Genomic DNA, 25,785 nt, shown 5'->3' on the forward strand with positions numbered 1-25,785 from the left:
ACATGCTCCTGAAGCTGGGAGTGGGGATCAGCTGACTGGCTTCCTACATGTTGGTGCAAGGGAAGCTCAGGATTATGATTCCAGGCTCACCCTGCACCAGCAATATGGTGCAATGGGGATCTGATCCCTGAACCCACAGTTCCACCCCCACCATGAACATGTAGTATGGCTAAAAGTGCAATTGTGATCATTCATCAGATCCCATGGTGCCTTTAACTGAACATCTGCCAGGGGCCTAAGATCTCTCCCTACTTAATTTAAGCAGGGACCTATTTAAATTGTGATGAGACAAAGGGTTTTCATAGCCCACTCATGGCGTGTAGAGCCAAGTTCATGGGCATTTCATGGCAGCCCCAACCTGGTAAGGGGGAGGAGAGACAAAAGGGCAGCCACCATCTTAATTGCTGCCCTTTGCACTACCCCAACAGCTGGCAGTTTCCCCTTCCCTCAGTGAAGACCACTGGCTCCCACTGAGGAGCTAGCGTTTTATTTTTATTAAGTTTTTTTGTTCTGGATTTTGTGGTTTCCGTGAAATTTGCAAAATGTGAATTCCTACCTATCACCTTTCAAAACGAACGCTTCTGTTGATGCCCTGGTTCATGCAACACCATTCCTTGACTGTTTACAGATCTAGTGATAAATAGACTGGCAAAATACATGGAGAAAATTGCAGAAAAACCTCAGCTTGTGAGAAAGCAACACTCTTGTGGAAACCATCAGGCTAGTGTTACCAAATCAACCTAGAATCAGGGTAAATTATCCTGGACAGAATTCTATGCTGCAACTGAGGTAGCTCCTTTAAACCTAGCTTTCACATCTCTACACTATATTGCTGTCCAAAGTGGATACACACTTTCTGTTGCAAGTGGCTTATATAACCCCATGCAAATAAAAGGGAAGTAGGAAAGGCAGAGAAGGGAAGTTTGTTGAGCAGAACTGTTGATAGGAAACCTGTAAGTAGTCAAGCCTAGAGATAAAAACTGGATTTTAGGCTGTCATCATAAGAACCTTTTGTCAATAAAACCAAACCCCAGGAAAAGGACGTGTTTTGATTCACTGCCACTGGTGTGCACTGTGTTTGAAGAAGTGTAGAGATGCCAGGAAAAGTATCCTCATGCATTTTTCCCTGCACCCCACAGAAGGCAGAATTTCAACCTATAAATATATGCAAATTGCAAGCAGCACTGTGAGGGCATTGTGAAATATGTAAATCATCCTTGAATTTTTGCCCAGGCAGGCCATTTAACTGCCTGATTACTCTAGCATCATTTTTTGGAAAAGAGATATGTACCATTTATAATGGTGAGTACAGCAGACCTTTACACTTAACTGTTTAAGTAGGCTGAAAGTAGAGATTTCATTAAAATCATTTTAATGAATATTTTAAAAATAAATATGCAAACTAGGCATGCTAGTTATGTTTCTTTTTCTATCAAAGTCTTTTTTTTTTCCTCATTCATAATTTGGGCAAAGCAAGAATTATCCTTCATTATCTTGCTTCATTCTTTCCGTCTCTGCCAAATTGCTCATTTGTGACACTAATAGGAAAAGTGACATTGTTTTGAGTATCCATTAAGAAAATAATAAGTTTATACAGGATATTTATATCCATAGTAGAGTAAATATAGAATGTGTTAAGAAGAAAAAACTAATAATAAAGCATATGAGGTGTGTACAGAAGTTGCTTTTTTTTCCATTTAAAGCACTTTATTGCTGTGACTTAACAGAAATGCATGGTTTTACAGCATTTTAAAAATGGGTACATTGCCTTAAATTAACCCTTGTTAAATGAGGTATTAAATTTGAAGTGCTGTATTTTACAGCACTTTACCAACCTACAGCGCTTTAGTAACTTCTGTATGCTGGTCAAATTTCTGACTAGTAGAAAAGCCCCAGGATTCTGCAGATCACCCCATGCCTCCTAGCCTGGAAAGTGCAGAGAGGCTCAGAGCCCACCCCCTGACCAAACTTAGAATTGCACACTTCTGTCATGTTTAAAAGCACTGTAACTTCATAGTGCTATAAAAAGTGTTCTAAATTACAGCTCTAAAATGTGCACAGAGCACTTCTGTACACACCTCTAGTCTTAAACAATATCCAGTAAACCAGGTAGACAAGTAAGTGTAAGGATTCTGTGTTGCTGCTTTGTAATATTTAAAAGTTTCATTTTATACTCATTTTGTCCCAAACTCTCTCTAGATAGGTTTACTAAGCAGATTTTCAGGAGAAAATTATCAGGCTTTGCGGATTTTTTGTGCTTTAAATATGCTTATGTGGTCCACTTAGGAGTAAAATAATCAGGCCACTAGGTATCAAGTGTGCTTGAGGAAGCTTTGCCCTCAAATCTGAGACTCATGTTCCTTGTGGCTTCCTCTCAAAAAGATTTTGAGTCTACCATTCATTAAGATTTCCTGTCTGTAAGAAATCACTGACAAGTTTCCAGGTCCATGCTCAAGAAGCCATTACTTTGTGTCTTAATAACTACCAGTCAATTTCTAAACTTCCTCAAGTATGTAGTTCTAAGATTGCAGTAAGACACTATGATATATTTTTTAATTTTAACCAGAATCTGGCATGAAACCTGTACTAAATTAACCAATAATGTGTCTCCTATTGGCTACAGGCAGTGTTGTTTATGATTAGACCTTTCAAAAATCTTTAGATCATGGACCAGCAAGTCTTGCTGATCTTGACAAAGGTATGCTTTGTGATGGCTTGAGTGGATCCATTCTTTCCACTGAAAGGGATCCTGCCTGTTAAGCAATTGTTTTTCTGCCTTCCTAGATCACTGATGGAGCTCCTCCCTGTGGGGTTCTTTTCTGTGGCTTCTCCCATTCAGAAAACACCAGAGGCTGCTGAGAAAGGCAATAAGAGGTTCTGGCCATGAGTATGGGAAGACAGACACCTCTACACCACTTTTTCATATTTCTGGTACAGTCTTAATACCAGGGCCTGCTGAGATAGGGATGTGGGCAGGACCAATGGTGTTAGGCTCCTGTCAAACAAGATGAAAGCAGAGATTGGGAATACTTTGAAACATCCAGAATGTGTGGTGATGGGTTCTCTGTGCTCAAAATCTAAGGGTATTCCTATTCCAATTTTGATTTGCTCCCCATGCTGTGTCAGCAATTAGAACTACCCTTTACATCTGCATTGACTAGACAGTTTCAGTCATCTCCTTGCATTGCTGGACTCACTACTGATATGGCCTCTCTGACCTCCAAATTGTTCTGTGGCAATATGCATATCCTGAGGTTATTTTTGAAAATCACTGGAATGCTACAACCGGTTGTGGCTTCCTGCTTTCTTAGTGATCTGAAGCCAGTTTAATATGGGCTAAAGCCTGTTTTCTGAACTCTACATAGGCTATTAGTTCACTTCCATAATGTTTCTATAATGCTTTACATGGTTTGTGCATAGGTTACCAAACAGACTTCTCCTGTATGCTCAGGCACTGGGACTTCTTTTCTAAAGTACCTTCAGTAATAGATTTGCAGATCTAGAGACTGGTCTCAGGGCTTTTCCAGTGTTGGGCTTTTGCCTCTGTGTTTCACCTGCTGTTTAAATCAGACTGAGATTCCAGTTCACCTTTAGTATACCATGGAAGCCTTTTTTTCTCCTTTGGAATTTGTCTGAAAGAGTAAGAATGAATAGTATGCTGAGCAATTGTCTAGGTGAACTCTATGGAACTAATGTGTGTTGGGCATATTTTGATTTTCTTAGTTAATTATGTACATGCTCCAAGGTTGTTGAATGGTCACATCTGAGAGAACTAAACTGTGATCCTACCTGTTAGCAAGGGTACAGTTCTACAGCTGAATTGTGCTCAGTGCCTCCCTGCATTGGCATCCAGATAGAAGAGACATATGGAAGCAACCTTAGGCACAATACATGAACCATCCCTCAAGCCCCACAGATGTAGTTTGAAATCCCTCCTCACTATCATAGTACCAGTGACATCACTGGAAAATGAAGTCAGAAGGAGATGTATTCTCTCTTTCAATGCCCTTCAATGGAGATCAGTTCTGCTAGGTGACAACAAAGTGGTCCCCTTCCTTTCCACCAGTCAGCTAAAGCTCTGAAATGACTGCATTCCCATTTATGCAAGCTATTATTGAAAGAGAGCAACAAAGTCCTTTCCACCACAAAAGCCCATCCCTTGAAATGGGGCTCTCTCTGTATTTTCCACAGTAAACTGGGCAGCCTACGTAGTTCAGTGAATCTGCTCATGTCTTCAGGAACTAGCATTGTAAGAAAGAGCTTGCAGGATTAAGACCGTAGCTTGGCCATCCTTCATCCAGCTCCTGGAAAACCCTAAAATTAAGTACTCCAACAGGAATATCACATAATCAATTCCAGTCAATACACTATCGTCAGCTGAAAGTAAGTGTTCATTGCAGTAGTAATAAAGAAACTGCAGTGGGACTGCATATCTTTAAGTGTTGACATGGCTTGAAAGTTTAACAGCCAGGCATCATTTTCCTTGCAGCAGATCTGCAGTCCATGTATTAGTATCATACATATAATTCATCCTGCAAGGACTCTGCTCTTCCTTTGAACTAGTACTTGTACCCAAAGCAATACCTGATTAAGTTAAAAGGTTGTCTCTGACTGCTTTCCTTGGAATATCCTCTTTTACTAACAGCTCACCATGGGAACAAAACCATCTGGTTTCATTGCTAAGTAACACACTGGCTAGGCACAGAAGTTATACATAAACCTGTTTAAGTGATCAGAAACCAGTTTAAACCTGTAACAAAACAGTTCAGGGAACATAAACCAGTTTTAAAATGGCCAAAACTGGTTTAAGATAAACCTGGTTGAATGCAATATCAGACTTAACTGATTTAGGTCAAATGGATTTATGGAACTTCTGTCCCAGACCCCTTCCTGTTCAAGTTAACTCACAGTCCCCCAACATCCCAAGATGCTTTGCAGCCCTGAGCTGGGCTGGGCTGGGCTGTCTGCTCCAGCAGAACAGGGTTGACCCCACCTCTCTGCTCCCTAGCCAGAGCACTATCACTCCTCTAACTAGCTGAGAAGGGGCTGAGGGTGGGAAGCCTGGCTCCAGATCCCAGCCAGATTCTGCCTGGCAAGGGCGGATCAGCCCCTCACAGGCTTTTCCCCCACTCCCCACTGGAGTGGAGGGGGAAGGTAGGCAGAACCTGGGCCAGGCCAGTAGAATGAGGTGGGGGGGTGGTCTTTAAGTGCCCTCTCCCACCCACACAGGACCCCAGCTCGGATCTGCTTGGCAGAGATGCAGTAGCCCCTGCCTGGCTTCTCCCCACTTACTGCTCAAGCAGTGGGGGCAAGCGGCATGGCCAGACACCAGTCCCGGGTAGCACACTGAAGTGGAGGAGAGGGAAGGGCATTTAAGCCCCCTCTCCCAACCGCACTGGACATTATCCCTGCCCTGAACTGCTCCTGTTGGGAGAAAATTTGCTCCCAATGAGCACACATGTAGATGCTCTCTCAGGGAAAGCTTACTGCACAGTATTTTACTATGCAGTAAGCTTTCTACACATTAATTGCACATGTAGGCTTGCCCCTTGAAACTTATTTACACCAGTTACAAGGAAGTCCCAAAGCTGCCTTTCTAACATTTATATCTGTATTGTTGAAGAGGAGTCCATGCTTCTTTACAACATAAAAGTCCATTGCAAAAGATTTAATTCTATTTCTGGGGTAATGCCAGAGTGCTGTAGAACAAAGGATTTGTAAAATATAATTAACTTAAGTTCAGCTTTTACGTTATTTACATAGTTTAAACACTTTAAAATATCCTTTAAATATTATTTAAATGGCTGAAATTGTTCTAACATATTTGTCATTCATAATTATTTGTGCTGTAGAAATGTTAACAGCATCGAGCTATATTAAATAACCGTTCTTGTGCAATTTGTTTGCAAGCAGTTTTCCTGATATATAAAATCCAGGAGTCTTAGTTATTTGAAAACATAAGACCCATTCTATGTTTCTTATCTCTTAGAATCAAGTTTCTATTGTGAATATTATTATGTCCTTTCTGTGAATATTTCATCAGTTGTTCACTTGAAGTTTACCATTTCTATGTAGGTTTTTGGCAATAAAGTTGTACACTTGGATATTTACAGAAAGTGGGCAAAACTTGATTGCTGCAAATTAGTTTAAAATTTTCAATGTAATTATCACAAAGCAATGGAAATCAGACAAGTCCCAACAGAAAAGATCACTAAAAACTATAATGGACTTCAGAAGCTTCAAAGGACATCAGTGAAAAGTTTGCTCATAGACTGAAAAAATATTATAAAAACTAGAAGGAAGGCAGGGGTCTCTGGACCCCTGCAGCCTGTTTTGATCAGGGATTAGTTCTGATACAGTGTTATTTTCAGTTTTTTAAATTTAATCAACTGTACCCTGAAGGTCTGGACTAGAAGATACTTTGATGTGTCATTGAATCATTTCTGGTTGGAGAAACAGGCCAGTTTGTCTACAGAATCTTCTGCAGAAATTATCCCTCATTGTCCCATTGTGGAGAATATGCCTTCTTCTCCCCTTCTCCCATGCCTTTAGTGACATGAATGTCCTGCACACTCCTAGTACTTCTGGACCTTGACAAGCCCAGTCCTATTTGGATCTGCACTGGCAGGGTTCCATTCTGTCCACAGCTACCTCTTGGACATCTGTGGAAATGTTAACATAATACTGAGCTATTTTAAATTTTCTCTGTCAGTTTTATGGCTAATCCAACCCCTATATCTCCCCAGCTCACCCTAAATTATCTCTCCCTTTTCATGGACTCCAAACTATACTTAAAGGACTCTGCAATGTTGGGAGTAGGAGTGATAGACAGACAGTACAATCAGAGTAGAGACACAAATGAAAGGAGATCCTCATACACTCTACAATGTACAAATGTTAGCAGAAACAAACTGGGCCTCTTTAAAATTAAAATCTGGCAGGCAGAAAAGAAATTACTATGATATTCCTTATAAACACATTTCAGTGCTCAAATAAATACAATTTCAAATGAAAGTTCACATAATTTTCTGTAGTACTGTCCTATCCCTAGGGAAGGCATCAGCTCTAATTAGTTTATCCTTCATATAAAAACATAGCCAGAATTTTTCCATTTCATCATTAGTGAAAACTTGGGTGGCAAAGAAAATGTGTGAAGTCTATGAAAACAGGGCTTGCTAATGCAGTATAATTCCCATCAAGGGTCCCATATACTAAGGGACCATCAAGAACCTTTGAAGCTTAAGGCAAACTTACTGGATTGTTCTTATATGGCTCCTCCTACATTAAAAAAAAACACGAAAACAGCAACAACAACAGGTGTTTTTGGTAACATGAATACCAAAAAAGAACATTCTGCAAGAGGGTTATATGTCCTAATTACAATCCAAGTTAGTGTCCCTTCACTGTTTTTACATTTGGGTTTCGGAATCATTCAAAAGCTGGGAGGACTGCAAGGGAGGCATGCAACTTAGCTTTATTCCCGCCTCATTAACACAAAGTACTAATATTTTCCCCTAAATTACAGCATTCCAATTCCATTTCTAGAAAGTTAACTGAAAGGAGAGTATGTCCCACTTTTTCATAAGCCAAATGTTGGCATATTGCAAAAAGAATTACTTTGTCCTGGAAATGTTTTTTTAAAAATGCTTTGTACATAAACTGAAGTTCTGTTCTTACATATTAATATGCCCAGATGGCTTGATTATTTCCTAAGGTATCCCTTCTTCCTCAACTGAAGCTGTTAAGATTGCATGAGAAATTAGTCAGGACAATCTGTCCAGGACTTTTCAAAATGGGCTTGTTGATACAAAGCCAAGACTGAGATAGTTGCTTCATGAGTGGAGGTTTATGTTCAAATCAGTTTATTTCATAATATATTAATGTTTAGCCTTTTGTAATTGAAGTAGCTACAGCTCAAAGAAACACAGAAAGAGAGCAGAAAAGGACCTCAGGAAGTCATCTAGTCCACCTGCAGTTCAAGGCAGGATCATCTTGAGCTAAACCATCCCAGAGAAGTTTCTCTAACCTGCCCTGAAAAAGCTTCACTGATAAAAAATTTTACATCTCAATGCTTCTTCCCATTTTCTCTTCCATTGGACAAAGGGCAACAATGCAAATTCTAATAAGTGATTGGAACAGAAAGCCTTCATAGAAAAATATTGGTAAACTCTTGTACCAACATGCCATTTGAATAATTACTTTCTATTTTCCTTTATACGTTGCTTTTACATTATGGTGGTACTTATTCAGCTAAAACAAAAATACGGGACTATTTTGCTCATGAATCTGTGTTCCAAAACTGAATCAAAATGAAAATGAATTTTACTGAGATAAAAAACCCCTGTTGTTCTCAGTGGGTCTGGCTTTCATAGTTTGCAAACGGGATACAAGAAGGTCTAGAAATCTCATGAGTTAATCCTCGTGGCTCCATTGAACTGAATGACCAAACTCCCACTGACTTCCATATTTTCAGTATTTCAGTATTTCACCTTATGTCCAGGCTGAGTCAGGGATCAAATATCTCCAAACTTTCAAACTGTCATCATTCATCACTAATTTCCACATTAGAGAGGGGCATAAACTACAGAGTTCCGATCTAGAACAGAATTCAAATGTCCTAAAATGTCAGGATTTTCCAGACCTTGTGGGTTGTTGTAAGACCCTCTCTTTGCAAAATGAGACGCTCAGAGGATAAATAGCTCCGGTGCTATAGCTGTAGATCAGGGGTTGGCAAAATGTGGCCCGTGGGCCAGATGCAGCCCACCGGGCCATTCTATCCGGCCCACGGGGCCACTAAAAAATTTAGAAAATGAATATTTATCTGCCCCCGGCTACCTGTTATGTGGCCCTCAGTGGCTTGCCAAAACTTAGTAAGCGGCCCCACACCTGAAATAATTGCCCGCCCCTGCTGTAGATGCACAAAGTAGAAGGCATGTGGTCTTAGCTGTCTGTTAAAACAGGAATTACAACATCACTTTTCACTCCATTCTGGGATTCTTTAGAGCTCCAGGCCAGAAGATGTACCCATCACCTAATTTCTATTCAAACCTTATTTTTGAAGTCTTAAGCAAAATCTGCAGTTATGCTAAGACGTTGTGTGGTTCCTTCCATGCTCAGGGAAACTTCTACAATGTTATCTTTTTTACCAGGTCACCCTTCTGAAACCAAATATATATAATATCCTACTAGCTTTGTAATAATTCCAGGTTTAAAGACAAATGACTGACACATCTGTAGTTGACATAATTAAACATTAATGTACCTAAAAGAAATGTTGGAAAGCTTTTTATTTATTTATCATTATGTATCTTTTCAATTCATCTTCTAGAATCAGTGTCCCGCAGACAGCACAGTTATTCTGAGAAGAACTTCTGAAGGACAGAGTCTGGAAAAAAGTAACAAAGCACCAGATTGCTACTTAAATGAGCATGCCAGCTAAAAAAAATATTTTTCTAGAGAAAAGAATGGTAAATCATTGAGCCTGTTCCCGTGAGTAATTGTCTCATTTCTTTGTATAACATAATGATATCCCTTTTAAAGATGCAATTTCTATTGTGAAGCACATATTCATATTATAATAGAACATTCCTCTTGATTTCAGAGCCATAAAAGGAAAGCTATCCACAGTGAGAAAGAGGCACAGGGAAGGGCTACCAAATAACAGTTGTCAAATGCAGAAAAAGGCAAAAGCCCAAGTAAATAGGGCAATTAAATTAAAGTTGTTCAACAGAAGGAAATAATTATTGCTGAATAATGTTTGTTTGCTATCATTTTACATTCAATTTTTGGTCCAGATCTTTACATGGTGTCAGTTGGTATTAATCCATTGAACTAAAAGATAGAGAAAGCAAATCCTTTGTCTTTTATTGGTTTCCTCTAAAGATAAAATTAAAAGCCATACTTAAATTTGAAACAGTCATCAGAACGTTCCTGTATGAGTTATTTTATAAATGATATATGAGATAGAAAATCTTTCACTGGAAATTTTGTTTAAAAGATTCTGATTGCGTCTGTGTTTCTCAATTATGAAACAGTCTAGTCTACATCATTCTAGACAGTTGCAAGATTTGTATGTGCATTGTGTTAGCCTCTGTCTGGAGCTAGGGGAAGTCAGAATATTATAAAGGGGGGCATTGTTGTTTCAATAAAATATGCTCCAATATGCCTTCCTCTTCTACTTGGTACTCAGCATACAATCTTAAATATTGGAATAATTTAGAAGCAGTGTATATTACATTGTTCTATTTAGAGGTAATAGGCGATACTTACGTGTGTATAGGCATAAAGGATGTGGGAACTATGCTCAAGCCAATAGTATAACTAGGGGTAGGTGAGAGAGGCACCTGCCCTGAACTCCAAGTTAGGAGGGGTACCAGAATTTCCCCCATTGCCACAGAGTCCACACTCTGGCAACATACCAATGCTGGGAACTCCTAAATTGTCTGCTGCTGCTGCTGCTGCTACTTTAAGAGCAATAGCCGGGGCACGTAAAGCATGTAGCTCTTTTCTTCAGGGCTTGCCCTAGGCACCAACTCTACTTGTTATGCCACTGCTCAGAGCTCATTTAAAATGATAGTTAAAGATCTCACTGCATAGATACAAAGCAAGATAAGTAATGCCTTCCCTGTCTCTACCAGGTACCTTTATAATGTCAGAAAAATAAGTATTACTCATAGGGTGCACCTACACAGTGCCCTGCAGTGGCGTAGCGAGGTGCTACATCATTGTACAGCACACTATGGCGACGCAGTGATTACATGGATCTAAAGTGCCATAAAACCATCAATAAAAGGGCAGTTCCTACCCAATAAATTATTATATGTGCTCTTTGTTATGTATCCATTAGTAAAAATACATATATAAACCTGTAAACTGCATATATGGCAGATTTTGTTTTCCATGCATTTTTTTCTTCAGCTTTCTTTGAAGGTTTAACCTCCCCCCCCAACAGATTTCTGTGCCTATACTAGTAATAGTAATTTTTATCATGCAAAGAATTACACTCAGGCATTTTCAGTGTCACTTACACATTTGACTGTAAACCAAGAACAGATCGATATGCCACGTTCTGTTACTCTAGTGCAGAGTCACAAATTGATTAGAGCCGACAGGAAAATGATCATTGTTAAAAGCTGTCCAGAGCCAGCAGAAATGTGGCATGAAACAGGATGCAGCTGCCAAAGCTTTTGAGTGTACTGTATACAAATGTTGGGGATAGTAAAGCAGTTTTTTTTTATTTTAGCAAACCATGTAGCACAAGCTGAAAAAATCTAGTGAGATGGTCACTTCCTGCTGAGTCACAATGCCAGGGAGCTGGCTGAATACAAATGTGCTGGTCTACAGATATATTATGGTTTTAAATTGAAAGTGCAGAAGTCACTGCACATAGGCGCTGACTTTTATTTTTGCCGGGGAGATGGGGGGATGGCCTAAGATGATGCTCCCCAGCGGCACAGCCAGAGCAAAACTGAGTGAAGACCATGCCAGGCAGGGGAGAATGCAGGCTGCCCAGTGCAGGCTCAGGGCCCCAACTCCACACCGTTGCCCCTGCTGCTGCTGGGCAGACAAGGTGTGTTGTGCCATGGTGATGTAGCTAGTGCAGGGCTCCTGTAGGGAGGGCACTAGGGTGGGCATCCACCCCTGCCCCATGTACAAATCTGGGGGGCACATGCCCCCCACATCCCTCCTGGGACACCCTCCCACCATTTTGGGACTGTCCTTTCCAATTAGGGACAGTGGTCCCCCTACCCTCTTCCCAAGAGGGGCCAGGGCCCTTGGGCCCCCATGTACTCAGCATCTATGTCGCTGCAATTTATTTGGAAACTAGAAGTTTGGAAAACTAGAAGTGATTAAAGATCTTCAGTGGGATGTCTGAAGGAAAGTATGTTGATCCCTTTTCTTTTCTTTAAGGCCAGGACACCTCTAATTCTTTCACTTTTGTAGTTATTAAATAGATTTCTGTCATCTATGAAAGAACTGTTGTTGAAAGAGGTGTTGATAAGCAATGTACATGTAATTGGCATATAGTATTTGAAGAGCTCTAAAGCTGACTACAAATCTTCAAATAAGCATGGTTTTTGTACTTAAATATACATTGTTTTAGTAAATAGGATTCCCCTAATGTTAATGTATACTAATATGGACTGAAACAATGACTTATGGGTATTTCTATTCAAATCACTGAGGGATATTAGTTCCTCTATTTAAAACAAAACAAAGCTAAAGGTTTCCCCAGCTGCCATATTTACTTTACCAACTGTGTTCTCTCTGGTCTCTGACCTCTTTGGTCCAGGAATGAACCTTCACAAGGATTTTTTTTCCCCAGGTGACATAAGTTTCTCCATGTTTATAGTCCCTGTAGTTGGTCTCTTCCTTCCTCTATCTTGCCCTTTATTTAGAAGAGAGAACATCCTCAAATAAGCACTCTGGTAGACCACTGTAGTACATTTCTAACTTTATCAGTGCTTGCTGCAGTTGGTGGCAGAAAGAAAAATAAAAGATTGCATCATCATTTAGAAGTGAGGTGAAACCATTTAAGCAATTTTTCATTTAATCAAGAACCAACGTATAACGAAAATGCCATGAGGACACACTGCTATCCACAATGAAGGATGAAAGGGAAACTAATGTTTTGTTGATGGAACCAGTAGTTTAACAGAACTCAATTTAGTTCTTTATGTAGCAGATACAGGGCCTGCTCCCAGTCCCAGGTCAATGGGAATTTCAAAACCAACTTAATTAGGAGCAGATCCATATGATGATATGCAGTCATGACTACAATTTAGGTAAGAGTTATCATATAATTTTGGAAAACAAGGAGGTATTGGGTGAAGGCAGCAGTCTGGGTCCATGATGAAAAGAATAACATAATTAGAATTCACTGTATAGACCTGAAGTTGATGTTTGAGAAATAAGAATTAAAGTTCAAAGTCAAGATTAAATGTAGTTCCACTAGAAATTCTCCAATTCCTCTGGTCTATATTACATTGATTAAGGTGGAGAGTTTCACCATATTTACAAGAGGGATAAATTATGGTTTGAAGGACACAAAATATCTGTATGAAGAGATGAGGAATAAAGGAGAAATGGGGAAGACGACACAGAAACTCCTAAGAAAACAAAGCAATCAATGTAATGGAAAGAAAAAACTGATAAAATAAGCAGCAAAGTTGATGTTATCAAGAAAATGTTATCAAGTAGAGAAAGCAGTAATGAAAAGTCTTGATTAAAGAAAAGTGTGAATTTTAATTCTAATTGGAAAAGAAGAAGTAAGTGTAAGAATAGCAAGAACTAAAGGCAGTTGAGGGAGCATATGCATATAGAAGTTCAGTATCTTAGGCTTAACCAAATCCTACTAAGGAAAGTAGAATTACATGGAGGCTTAATACTGATGAATATGTTTTAAGGCGATTGAAAGCAACAATGAATATCATTATGTCTTTCTTCTGAATGTATGTTAAAGTAAGTTTGAAAGCAGTTGATAAAATGGACTTTGACAAACTACTATGAGATAGTTAATCATTGGCAGAGCTACTATAGAACTGCAATGTGTGTTGATAATAAAATTAATGAGCCACGTTTACTACTTTTATCAGTGACTTCAGTGAAGTTATGATCATTAGTACTGAATTTGACCAAACAAAAGGGAAAAAATTTGAGCAAAACTCTATATTTTTCTGCCACAAAAATTGCCAGATATTGGCAAAATGTTCATAGGGGAAAGCAATAATATTAGAATAGTGGGTTTTCGTCCTGTGGAAATTTTCAACCTTCCACTAAAATTCAAAATATTTAGACCTCAAACTGAAAATTCTCAGCTTCTTTGTTTTCAATTAAATGTCAAAATTTTCCATGGAAACGGACATTTTCAGGAAAAATCTGGGCTGTCAAAACCCAAATTTATATAAAGACCAGTTTTGATGGGCCATTTTTAGTCAGCACATTTTACAAGCAGTTCACATGTCTTTGCAGGTCAGTTTGTTGCCTCCTTCTTTGAAGGGAAGCTTGTAAGGTAAATTTTTCTCTCTCTTTTTTTTTATATGTAATTAAGACCTACATAGTTTTATTTTATTTTAAGCAGCTAAAACTCAGCAGCTAAACCAATACTTAAGCCCCTTGTTTAACTAGAGTCCATAGTGAGGAGGAGTTTGCTTGGAAACTTTCTTTCATATTCTTCATTGTAAGTTTGCTGAGAGGAAAGAGGTTTTCAGGGAAAAGGGAAACTTTCAGGTCCAAAGAACAGCGAACAGGCCAGCTACAGAGGAGTTTGCTAGGTAAGGTCTGCTTGGAAAGAGAGGGAGAAAGTAAGAGGCAGCAGATTAGAAGACCTAGAGAGATGGCTGGAGGACATCACTATCCCAGATCCACTGCCACTTCCAGCTCCAACTCTGCTTGCACCTGTGAGGTGTCTGTCCTTGAAGGACTGCACAGTGTCAAGGCTTCCACCCAAGTCCTGGTCTGGTGCTGTGCAGACTGCATTTTGCAGGTTCCTTCCATTGTCAGCCAGGTGGGGGAATGCCTGCCATGTGAGCAGTGCCTTCTGGTGGTGTCCCTCAAGAAGTAGGCAAGAGAGCTACAAAAGGAGGTAGCAAGGCTCTGAAGCATCCTCCACCATGAGGACTTCATTGATTTCACCCTGGAGGAAACCTCTAGGACTGTGGAAAAAGGACTGCCAGAGGCAGTGCAAGAAAAGGAAGAGAGCATGGGTTTCCAGGAAGGTGAAAGTTGGAAGCTTATGACCTTTAGCAGCAAGAAGTTGTCATCCCCACCTGAAAGACATATGGAGCACATTCTGTTGGTGGAAGAGGCCAGGCCAGGAATCCCCAAGGTGGGGTGGATCAAGACCACTGCCATGAAGAGGAAGCAGTGGGTGTCAGTGGTTGTAGACTCCTTTCTGTGGGGGACAGAAGGATCCATCTGCTGGCCTGACCTGTTGTCCCAGGAAGTCTGCTGCTTGCCTGGAGCCCAAATCCAAGATGTCATGGAAGGGTTACAGAGACTCATCCAACCCTCTGACTGCTATCCCATGCTGTTCATCCTTGTGGGAACCAATGATACTGTCAGGGGTGATCCTGAACCTATCAAGAGTGGTTACAGGGCTCTGGGTGCAAGGGTGAAGGGGACAAGAGCACAGGTGGTATTCTCCTTGATCCTTCCCATCAAGAGGAAGGGCCTGGGCAGGAGTAATCTGCATCATCCTGGAGATCAATGCATGTCTGGGTAGATGGTGTTGCCAGCAAGGATTCAGGTTCTTCAGCCATGGGATGTTGTTCCAAGAAGAAGGGTTGCTAGGAAGAGACGAGATACACCTCACGAAGAGAGGAAACAGCATCTGCACAGACAGGCTCAGTAACCTAGTGAGGAGGGCTTTAAACTAGATTTTCTGGGGGATGGAGACCAAAGCCCTGAGGTAAGTGGGGAGGAAAAGACCCAGAGAAAGCACAAGGAGGAGAAGGCAACAGGGGAGGCCTCCTCATTCTTACTGAGACAGTAGGGCAATCAGCTAGTTACCTCGGGCATCCGTACACAAATGCTCGGAGCCTGGGAAAAAAGCAGGAAGAATTGGAAGCCCTTGCACAGTCAAGGAACTATGATGTGATTGGAATAACAGAGACTTGCATGACTTGTATGGGTGGAGCACTGTCATGGATGGATACAAACTGTTCAGGAAGGACAGGCAGGGAAAAGGAGGAGGAGTTGCACTGTATGTAAAGAGCTGTACGATTGCTCAAAGCTCCAGTATGAAACTGGAGACGGACCTGTTGAAAGTATCTAAGTTAAGGTCAGGGGGAAGAGCAATAAGGGTGATGTCATGGTGGATGTCTGCTGTAGACCAGTGGTCTCCAAACTTTTTTGATCGCGCACCCCTAACAGTAAAAAAATTTTGAGCATGCACCCCCAGTATATGTATATTTATATAACTATAAATAGAAGTTCTAATATTTTCTTCCCACACCCCAATGGATCATCTTGTGCACCCCACTTTGGAGATCACTACTGTAGACAACCAAACAAGGAGGATGAAGCAGATAAGGCTTTCTTCTGGCAACCAGCAGAAGTTTCCAGATCACAAGCTCTGCTTCTCATGGAGAACTTCAATCATCCTGACATCTGCTGGGAGGGCAATACTGGAGTGCACAGGAAATCTAGGAAGCTTTTGGAGAGAATTGGGAACAACTTCCTGTTACAAGTGTTAGAGAGACCAACTAGGGGCCATGCTCTTTTTGACCTGCTGCTCACAAATAGGGAAGAATTAATGGGAAATGTATAAGTGGATGGCAATTTGGGCAGGAGTGACCATGAGATGATCGAGTTCTGGATCCTGACAAAAGGAAGAAAGAGCAGCAGAGTATGGACCTAGGATTTCAGAAAAGTACACTTTGATTCCCTCAGAGAACTGATGGGCAGGATCCCCTGGGAGGAGAGTCTGAGGCGGAAAGTTGCCCAGGAGCACTGGTTGTACTTTAAAGAAACCTTGCTGAGGGCACAGGAGTGAACCATCCCATTGCACAGGAAGACTAGCAAGTATGGCACAAGATCAGCTTGGCTTAGCAGGGGGCTCTTCAGCGAGCTAAAACAAAAAAGGGAAGCTTACAAAAAGTGTAAACTTGGGCAAACAACTAGGAAGGGGCATAAGAGTATTGCTCAGGCATGCGGGGATGAAATCAGGAAGGCCAAAGCGCAACTGGAGTTGTAGCTAGCAAGGGACGTGAAGGGTGAGTCAGCAACAATAGGAAGGTCAAGGAAAGGGCGGGTCCCTCACTTACCGAATGGGCGAGGCAATCTAGTAACAGATTTTGTGGAAAAGGCTGAAGTACTCAATGCCTTTTTCACCAGAGCCTTCACAGGCAAGGTCAGCTCCCAGGCTACTGCAGCTGGGAGCACAGTTTGGGGAGGAGGTAAGCTGCTGACAGTGGCGAAAGAACAGGTTGGGAACTATTTAGAAAAGCTGGACATGTACAAGCCCATGGGCTGGATACAGTGCACCTGAGGGTGCTAAGGGAGTTGGCCCATGTGATTGCAGAGCTGCTGGCCATTATCTTTGAAAACTTGTGGCGAATGGGAGAGGTCCCAAATGATTGGAAAACAGCAAATATAGTGACTATCTTTAAGAAAGAGAAGGAGGATCTGGGGAACTACAGACCAGTCAGCCTCACCTCACTCCCTGGATAAATCTTGGAGCAAATCCTCAAGGAATCCATTTCTAAGCACTTGGAGAAGAACATTCAGCATGGATTCAACAAAGGCAAGTAATACCTGACCAACCTGATTGTTTTCTATGATAAGATGACTGGATCTGTGGATGTGGGGAAAGCAGCGGACATGATATACCTTGACTCTAGCAAGTCTTTTGATACAGTCTCCCACAGCATTCTTGCAAGCAAGCTAAGGAAGTATGGGCTGGATGAATGGGCTGCAAAGTGGACAGAAAGCTGCCTGGATCGTCAGGCTCAACAGGTAGTGACCAATGGCTCGATGTTTAGTTGGCAGCCAGTATCACGTGGAGTGTCCAGGCGTCAATCCTGGGGCCAGTTTTGTTCAATATTTTCCTTAACTATCTGGAAAATGGGATGGATTGCACCCCCAGCAAGTTTACAGATGACACTAAGCTGTGGGGAATAGTAGATATGCAGGAGGGTAGGGCTAGGATTCAGAGTGACCTAGACAAATTGGAGGATTGGGCCAAAAAAAATCTAATGAGGCTCAACAAGGAGAAGTGCAGAGTCCTGCACTAAGGACAGAACAATCCCATAATGCCACTGTAGGCTTGGGACCAGCAGCGGCTCTGCAGTAAAGGACCTGGGGGCTACAGTGGACAATAAGCTCAATATGAGTCAACAGTGTGTCCTTGTTGCCAAGAAGGATAATGGCATACTGGACTGCATTTGCCAGCAGATCAAAGGAAGCAATTATTCCCCTCTATTCTGCACTGGCAAAGCCACACCTGGAGTACCATGTCCAGTTTTGGGGCCCCCACTACAGAAAGGATGTGGACAAGTTGGAGAGGGTCTAGCAGAGGGCAACAAAAATGGTGAGGCTGCTGGGGCACATGACTTCTAAGGAGAAGCTAAGAGAACTGGGCTTATTTAGTCTGCAGAAGAGAAGACTGAGTGGGGATTTGAAACAGACTTTAACTACCTGAAGGGTGGTTACAAAGAGGATGGAGCTAAACTGTTTTCAGTGATGGCAGATGACAGAAAAAGGAGCAATGGTCTGAAGTTGCAGTAAGGAATGTTTAGATTGGATAATAGGAAAAAAAACTTTCTCACTAGGAGAGTGTTGAAGCGCTGGAATGGGTTACCTAGGGAGGTGCTGGAATCTCCATCCTTGAAAGTTTTTAAGACCTAGACTGACAAATTCCTGGCTGAAATGATCTAGCTGGGAATGATCTAGTTGGCTTTGAGGAGGGGGTTGGACTAGATAACTTTCTAAGGTCCCTTCCAACCCTAATTGTCTATGATTCTATGATTTGTAAATGGGGGTTGGACTAGATGACCTCTAGAGGTCCCTTCCAGCCCTACTTCTGAATGATTTAGAAGCTGAATACTCTAACTCACCTCCAGTCCAAAAAATCTATATGAGATTGAGGCCACAGCCTAGAGTTGTGTTGTTTCTTTTACATTTTTCAGTTGAACTTCACATCCCTGCAGGTTGGCCCATCATATTAGTGTTTCCATTTTTTGGTTCGCAGTATTTGGGTAGGTTGGGGCACCTATACACGTGATGGAACTCTGCTCCAATGCATGGTAATTAGCGTGCATTGAAACAGACTATATTAACTGAGTCTGCTGCGAGTCTGCTGGAATGTGCTAACTATGTACTCCAGCAACCTTTGTGTTGTGTGTATTCAGTGTCCACACATTTCAAAATGGTGGCAGGGGTGTTTTAGCTAAAGCTCATCAAATGAGCTTTAGTTAAAGCACCCCCGCCACCATTTTGAAGCGTGGGACACTGAATACACATGACACCGTGGGTACTTTAATTACAGCAACTCTGAGAGCCGCTCTAATTAAAGTGCCCCCCCCACCTCCACCCCGGAACATTACCTTATATGTTTCTTGTTTATAGTCACTGTATTTCTTTGCTGCATTGTTTGAAGTATTCCATCAGGTTTTAAATATGTTTAAAGTAAATTTTAAAAAGCTAGAAGTGATGACTAGAATGCACATTGCATGTTAGGGTTAAGTGTAGATGAACAGTACAGAATAATGTATTTTCTCTCATACAACATGTCCTTTTTCCCAAAATTCAGCTGCTGGAAATCTGGTGTGTTGCTGGCTGTGGATTTTGTTTCCTCCCTGGTAGAGGCTCTCAAGAAAAGATGTGTGTGGGTTTTTTTTCCTTTTTTACATTCATCATGACTTTTAAAAACAAGGTGCATATTTTATTTAGGATCATGTTATATGCAAGAAAATACAGTATTTCAAGTACATTAGCGACAAGAGGCCCAAGAAAGTGACATTAGGGCACTGAGAGATAGCGGGCATCATTTATTGACAGAAGAGGTAGAATGCTAAAAGGAGAGAATTTGCTGCCTCATTGTTCTCTGAGGACAACGATGCAAACATACTGAATGTAAATTTCCCAAGAGAAGCAAAATAAGCAGTGAAGGAAATGAGGAACTTGGCAAAACTAATGATCAAGAAACAGAAAGTTTAAAGATAAATAAATAAACTTAGCCTATGTTGGAGATGCCCATAACACTTACCAGGAACAGACAGTAGTTATGGTTTTGTGAACAGTAGTCAGCATTAGTTCACATGCAAGAAAAATGAAACAGATTTTAAGAAGAAATGAAGAAAATGGGAGTAAAGGGGATATGAGTAGGTTGCATCGTACCCTGGCAATCTCCAGATGTTTGAATCACCCTTTGGAATCATAAGTGGCTGGACCCAATTTTGAGCAAAACTCTAAAATACTCTAAGTTACACTAAGAGGACAAAGTGGTCTCTGTCCAGCCCCAAACTGGGCAGCCGCAATAGGAATATAAAACCACCTTTTTCTTACTCCCTACTGTCCTCCTGTTACATACTAAGTACAGTCTAACTAGACAATAGTCCTGGCACCAGAGTGGGTTCCTAGCTCTGAAGCTCACTCTTTTTGTCAAAGCATGGATTTGATGGCCTTTAAGGCATATTGCCAAATTCACATTTTTGACCAGCCAAGTGCCTATATTGGGGGTAAATTCATTCCATCTGGCAGATTACTATGTTTTGGTTTTAAATATAGTGTATGTAGTGCCTAGAACATATTTACTCTTGCCAGCACAACCTAGGGTACAGGGTCTGGTGGTAAAAGCATCATGCAAAACAACAACACAGCAATGCAAAATCCTCCATGACCCACTCTCTGGATCCCTGCCAGTGGCTCCCTCTTTGTCATCACAGCAAAGAAAGTCACAAGGACCAATTACAGGGGACAGAACAATGGGGATATTCACTGGTTGGGTTCTACCATACTGTTAGTACATTTTTCTGGGGCCCTGGTGGCTGCTAGATAAACCCACACTCTCTTTTCCTTTTGTGCTTGGCTAGGAGATATGATGGAAACAGGTGCTCCTACTTACTACATACAAAGCAAGAGATAAAACAGGTTCCAATCAGGAAACAAATCTATCAGAACCAAGATGCAGTGAAGACTTCAAGAGCCAATGTGTTATTCAGGAGACTAAACATACCTACATGTGAAATGTGGTATCATGTTTTTTTCAGTGCGACTGCTGTGTATATTTCAGGTGACAGAGAAAAAATTATTTTAGTAATGGCTTTAGAGAATTTTAAGAAATGTTATTGGAAAGATAAAGCTGTGAAAGATTTGTCTTCAGTGCCATGCTAACAATGCTAGACTCTCTTTTTCCTCTACAGAAACTCCACGCTGTCTTTTTTATATGGCACACAATGAAGGAACAGTACAAAATCATTAACAGAAGCCAAAAATGAATGAAGCTCACTGGTACTTTTGATACTGTCCTCCCTTGTTTTTCTGACTGATATGGGTGATGTGATAACCAGAAAGAAGCCCTAAAATTATCTTGAGTAAAATACTTCCTCTCAACTCCCATCATCTCAACTCTACAAACCACTAAAAGAAATGACCAGTCAACCACCCGAAGATACTGTGGAGTCCCAGAGCTCAGATGAGCTTGAGTGCAAGATCTGTTACAACCGCTATAACGTGAAACAGAGAAAACCAAAAGTGCTAGAATGTTGTCACAGGGTATGTGCCAAATGCCTTTGCAAGATCATAGACTTTGGGGACTCTCCTCAAGGAGTCATAGTGTGCCCATTCTGTAGGTTTGAGACTTGTCTGCCAGATGATGAGGTTAGTAGTCTTCCCGATGACAACAACATCCTCGTGAATTTGGCTTGTGGGGGAAAGGGGAAGAAGTGCCTCCCAGACAATCCAACAGAACTGCTGCTGACTCCCAAAAGGCTGGCATCTCTTGTTAGCCCGTCTCACACTTCCTCCAACTGCCTGGTTATAACCATCATGGAAGTGCAGAGAGAAAGCCCTCAGACTCTGAACTCAACCCCTGTGGTGGAATTCTACAGGCCCACAAGCTTTGACTCTGTTGCAACTGTGTCACATGATTGGACAGTGTGGAACTGTACATCCTTGCTCTTCCAGACCTCCATTCGAGTGCTAGTTTGGTTGCTAGGTTTGCTATACTTTAGTTCCTTGCCTTTAGGGATCTACTTACTGGTATCTAAGAAAGTCACCCTTGGAGTCGTTTTTGTCAGCCTTGTTCCTTCGAGCCTTGTTATTCTCATGGTTTATGGTTTTTGCCAATGCGTATGCCATGAATTTTTGGACTGCATGTCATCTTAATAACAAATAAGAAATAAGACATATTGCCATGTTGGTAGCATAGTTAATTTATGCTCTCTTTGTATTTTTATTTATTACTGTAGTCCATCATGTTAAATGGAAGCAGTGGCCATAGTCCATTTTTTAAAAATGCTTCAATATTTGTTTTTTTAATTTGTTCTACTTGTTCATTCTACTAAGCAATGGAAATAAAATTTACATGTTAATTTTTTTAAAGATTAGGCTAAGAGAAAAAAGCAAGATTACCTAAATCAGCGGCTGACACTGCTGCCCTTATTCATCTATATAGTCACTTGTCTTCAGCTAGATTAGTCATATCTGTCAAGGCTGCAGGATGAGGCCCAGCAGGCCATTGGCATATAAGGCAACATCCCAGACAATGTGTATGTTATGTTCTGTTTTGTAATATCTGTTATGCCAGTAAGTGATTTCAATCTCTTTGTGAATTAATATTGTAAGAAAAGCATGATAAGTTTACAGGTCTCACCAGCCTTTTCTGTAGCTTAAGTCTTTGTGGGAGGTAACTGATTACTAATTTCCCTTTACATTCCTTTAGAGGTAACACAATCCTGGAGGGTATTGAGAAATGGAGAGAGAATCTACATGTTTTTTCCTCTGGTAGAAACATAGCCTCTGTACTCTCCCCACCTCAGAGTATCCCCTCCAGCCATCCATGAACTCCTCTCCGTGGTTGCAGCCCACCTTAAGAGACAGCCACTTAGGTTTATGTGCACATTTAAGGGAGTAACCGTGTATGGCTGTCTCTTACAAGCAAGTTATTCCACGTGCACTCATTAAGATCCCCAGCCTCTTGGACTCCCTTTCACAGTCATAGGTTTTCTGACCACTTCCTATTTAAACCATCCCACTTGCTGTGTATTCCCTGCTGCAATCACTATCCCCAGCCCATTAGTTCCCTCAGCAAAACACCTGATCAGTCCCATGCCCTCTATTATCCTCCAGTAATTAGAGAGTTTCCCTTAGTTCCTTTAGCTGGAGGATGGAGTTCTTTCCATCCCACCAAGATAATCATGCTGTAATGCAAATTTATGAAATAAGTTGACATGGGTAATTGCTGTCTATTTCTCAAATTCAAAGAACGGATACTGTAAGGACATACTGTGATCAGGATTTCATTTAGAACTCAGTCCTGCAAGATGTTGACCACCCTCAGCTGCCTCTGAGTCCAGTGGGAATTGCTGGAGCTTTGTAATCAAGTATTTACGCTGAGGTAACTCCACTGACTTTAGAGGAGTTACAGGTGATTTACCAGCATAACTGCAAGCAGAATCAGACTCTATAAGGTATGTTTGTTTTCTATCAGCTTACACTTGGAAGTAATGGAAGATTGCTATATATACATATATCATTTTAAAAAGGAATGGTTTTATATATTTAAAAAATGAAAGGGTAATGTCAACATATATAAATAACTAGTTAAGAGCATACCTAAGTAACTAAGGCTCTGTTTTCCTATTTGCACAACAGAGCCAAAAACTAACAAGAGCAGTATCTTAGTTCAAGCCTGTTTTTTGATTACATGCAAAGTTAAGGTAACATAGAGATGAAAGGAGGAAGCAGTGCAAAAACCAAATGTACTGCCTGATAGGCCTTATTGCAGATCTATGCAATAAAATAATGCAAAGCTGGGATAACAAAAGGAAAACACGCATGAATGTGTTGCTAGCCCAGGTGATATGAAATTAAGTCAGTTCAGTTTGAGAAGATTCAAGTCCCTTTTACTGCCCCATTCCTATTAAAGACACAGAAAAAATGAGACAGTTAAAATGTATCACTTGACAGCGAGGAAGTTTATAATAATACATGTGTTCATGAAGTATGGATATAGCAATTTATAGTTTGCAGCTATGTGATGTTACAGAGCTAACTACTGAAAGGTTAAAATAGTCATTCCAATAATTACTTGATCATTAACATATTTTCAAATTTTTTAGAATGTGGTATTACTGAGTTCCTTATTTTAATGCTTGTAGTAAAATATATGTTGTCAGATGAGCTGGCAACTCCAGCACAGGTAAACCCCAAGGTGTCACTAATCCACAAATCCATTAGTTTCAGTATCCAAACAGAGGCAAATGGAAGAAATGTACAAAAAAAATCTACGTGGTTTTAAAGTACCCATGCTTGGAAAAGATGTGTGTGTGGTGTGAGAGATCCATCTATTTGTAGGGTGTTTTTCTGTTCAATTTGTCTTAATATCTCTAATAAATGGGTGGCTGACACAGGAAGACATTTCTGTAAGTGCATGCCATCTATGCATTACCTCTGTACAATGTGTCTGCAGTGTTGTGTCTGGTGTCTTTCCCTGTCTGTTCTTTCTTTTTTTTTTTTTTAATTAGCTTCCAGTTATCTCAGCTCCAGCATTGTATTTAATACTTTGGTTTAAAACATAACCGAATGTCATCTCAATGACAACATTATTTGCATACCTCTTTACAAATAAAACACCTTGACCATAGTGCTTCAGCATTTAAAGCACTGCCAAAAAGGGTTTAGCATGGCTTTTAAATTATATTCCTGCAGAATGTAGAAATCTGAGTACTTTCACATCCAGTTTAACTTACACTATTATTTGAGGCCATATTATAATATTAGGTGACTCAAAAAAGTGTGACTATGTAGGAACATTAAATAGCTATTCTGCTACTCAAGTGAAGCACATTATTGCACCTGAGGTCTTGTAATATTTGCAATGTGTCAAGTCAGAGCATCAGCACATTCTACATCTCAGTTTCTGGAGAAGGTTGGTGGAGCTATTAGCTTTCGAATCAAGGTGAAAAGAATACCAGTTGTTTACTTTTCCTTTATGCTCTACTTTGTAATACCTCAGAGACACTGGCAGTTGAAAACACTGCAAAATTACTGGACTAGATGACCTCATGTGGTCCCGTCCAGCCCTACTTTCCTATGATCCTACTGGGGACCTAGTTCACTGTAACTACAATGTCATTTATAGTGGAGTAAATCAAGAGCGACTCTGCAGAAGCCAATGATGTTACACTGCTGTCCCATCAGTTTACCAAGAAAACAGCATCAAAGCCCACTTACCTACCTACCAATTTTATCTTCCATATCACCAATATTAATCTTTCTACAAATGCTAATTTCTGCTGGAGCTGCAGTTAACATGGTTTTTTGTTTACTTTCTGCTGTGTACAGTATATTTGTCAACACCCTGCTGATATTAAACTTTGTTAGCTACTGAAGCACATCCAACAGGAAAATTTGAGTTTCTCTGCTTAGATCTGCCAAAGATGGTGGGTGTTATTCTCCACTGCCTTTCAATACGTGTAGTTTTTTTAACATCTGTGCATAAAGATATTGTAAAATGTTACCAGTAGGTAGAGAATTCAGACTTGTTAGGGCTGTTTAACCACTTTGCACAAGTGTAAATGACTATACAAGGCAGTAGAGCATTACTGCTACGATACTACTGTCACTACTATTTCGTTTTTTATTTTCCAAGTGACCAAAGCAGTTAACTTTAGAATTAAAAAAATATTTAGACTTGGAAAGATTTCCTACCTTGTTGGAGTAATTGAAAGGCATTTTACGTGACATTGAGGCCTAAACTGTATTGTAATGCCCTTTACATAGGAATGGTAAAAATGGAAATTGAAATCTTTGATTTAGCCACAAGGGAAACTGACTTATTTTATTGTGTATATCACAGAAAGGTGTATATGCTAATGGAAAATCAATATCATGTTTACCCAAATCTAACACAACTCTGAATTTAAGATGATTCCCCCCAGTAATTACATTCTATACAAGGAAAAGTATTCCATTTGTTTTAATTTTCCTTTAATAGAATCTAGTTACTGGAGGATCATCTTAAATTCCCCCTATTGCTGCAGTGGTAGGAGGGTAAGCAGTGGGGGTCAGGTGGTAGGGGGGGCATTAAGGGGGGCAGGCAGTAGGGGGCAGGTGATGGAG

General features: G+C 40.6%; 1 protein-coding gene across 1 annotated transcript; it reads left to right on the top strand.

Moving 5' to 3' along the window:
- Nucleotides 1-9,332: 9,332 nt before the first annotated feature.
- On the top strand, nt 9,333-25,060 carry RNF182 (ring finger protein 182). The gene is made up of 2 exons (XM_019543700.1): nt 9,333-9,489; nt 20,865-25,060. Exon 2 carries the CDS (start codon nt 21,091-21,093, stop codon nt 21,826-21,828), a length of 738 nt encoding a protein of 245 aa, XP_019399245.1. The 5' UTR covers nt 9,333-9,489; nt 20,865-21,090; the 3' UTR covers nt 21,829-25,060.
- Nucleotides 25,061-25,785: the final 725 nt, after the last annotated feature.

Source organism: Crocodylus porosus, unplaced genomic scaffold (assembly GCF_001723895.1).
Source record: "Crocodylus porosus isolate Cpor-Errol unplaced genomic scaffold, CroPor_comp1, whole genome shotgun sequence".
Lineage (NCBI taxonomy): Eukaryota > Metazoa > Chordata > Crocodylia > Crocodylidae > Crocodylus > Crocodylus porosus.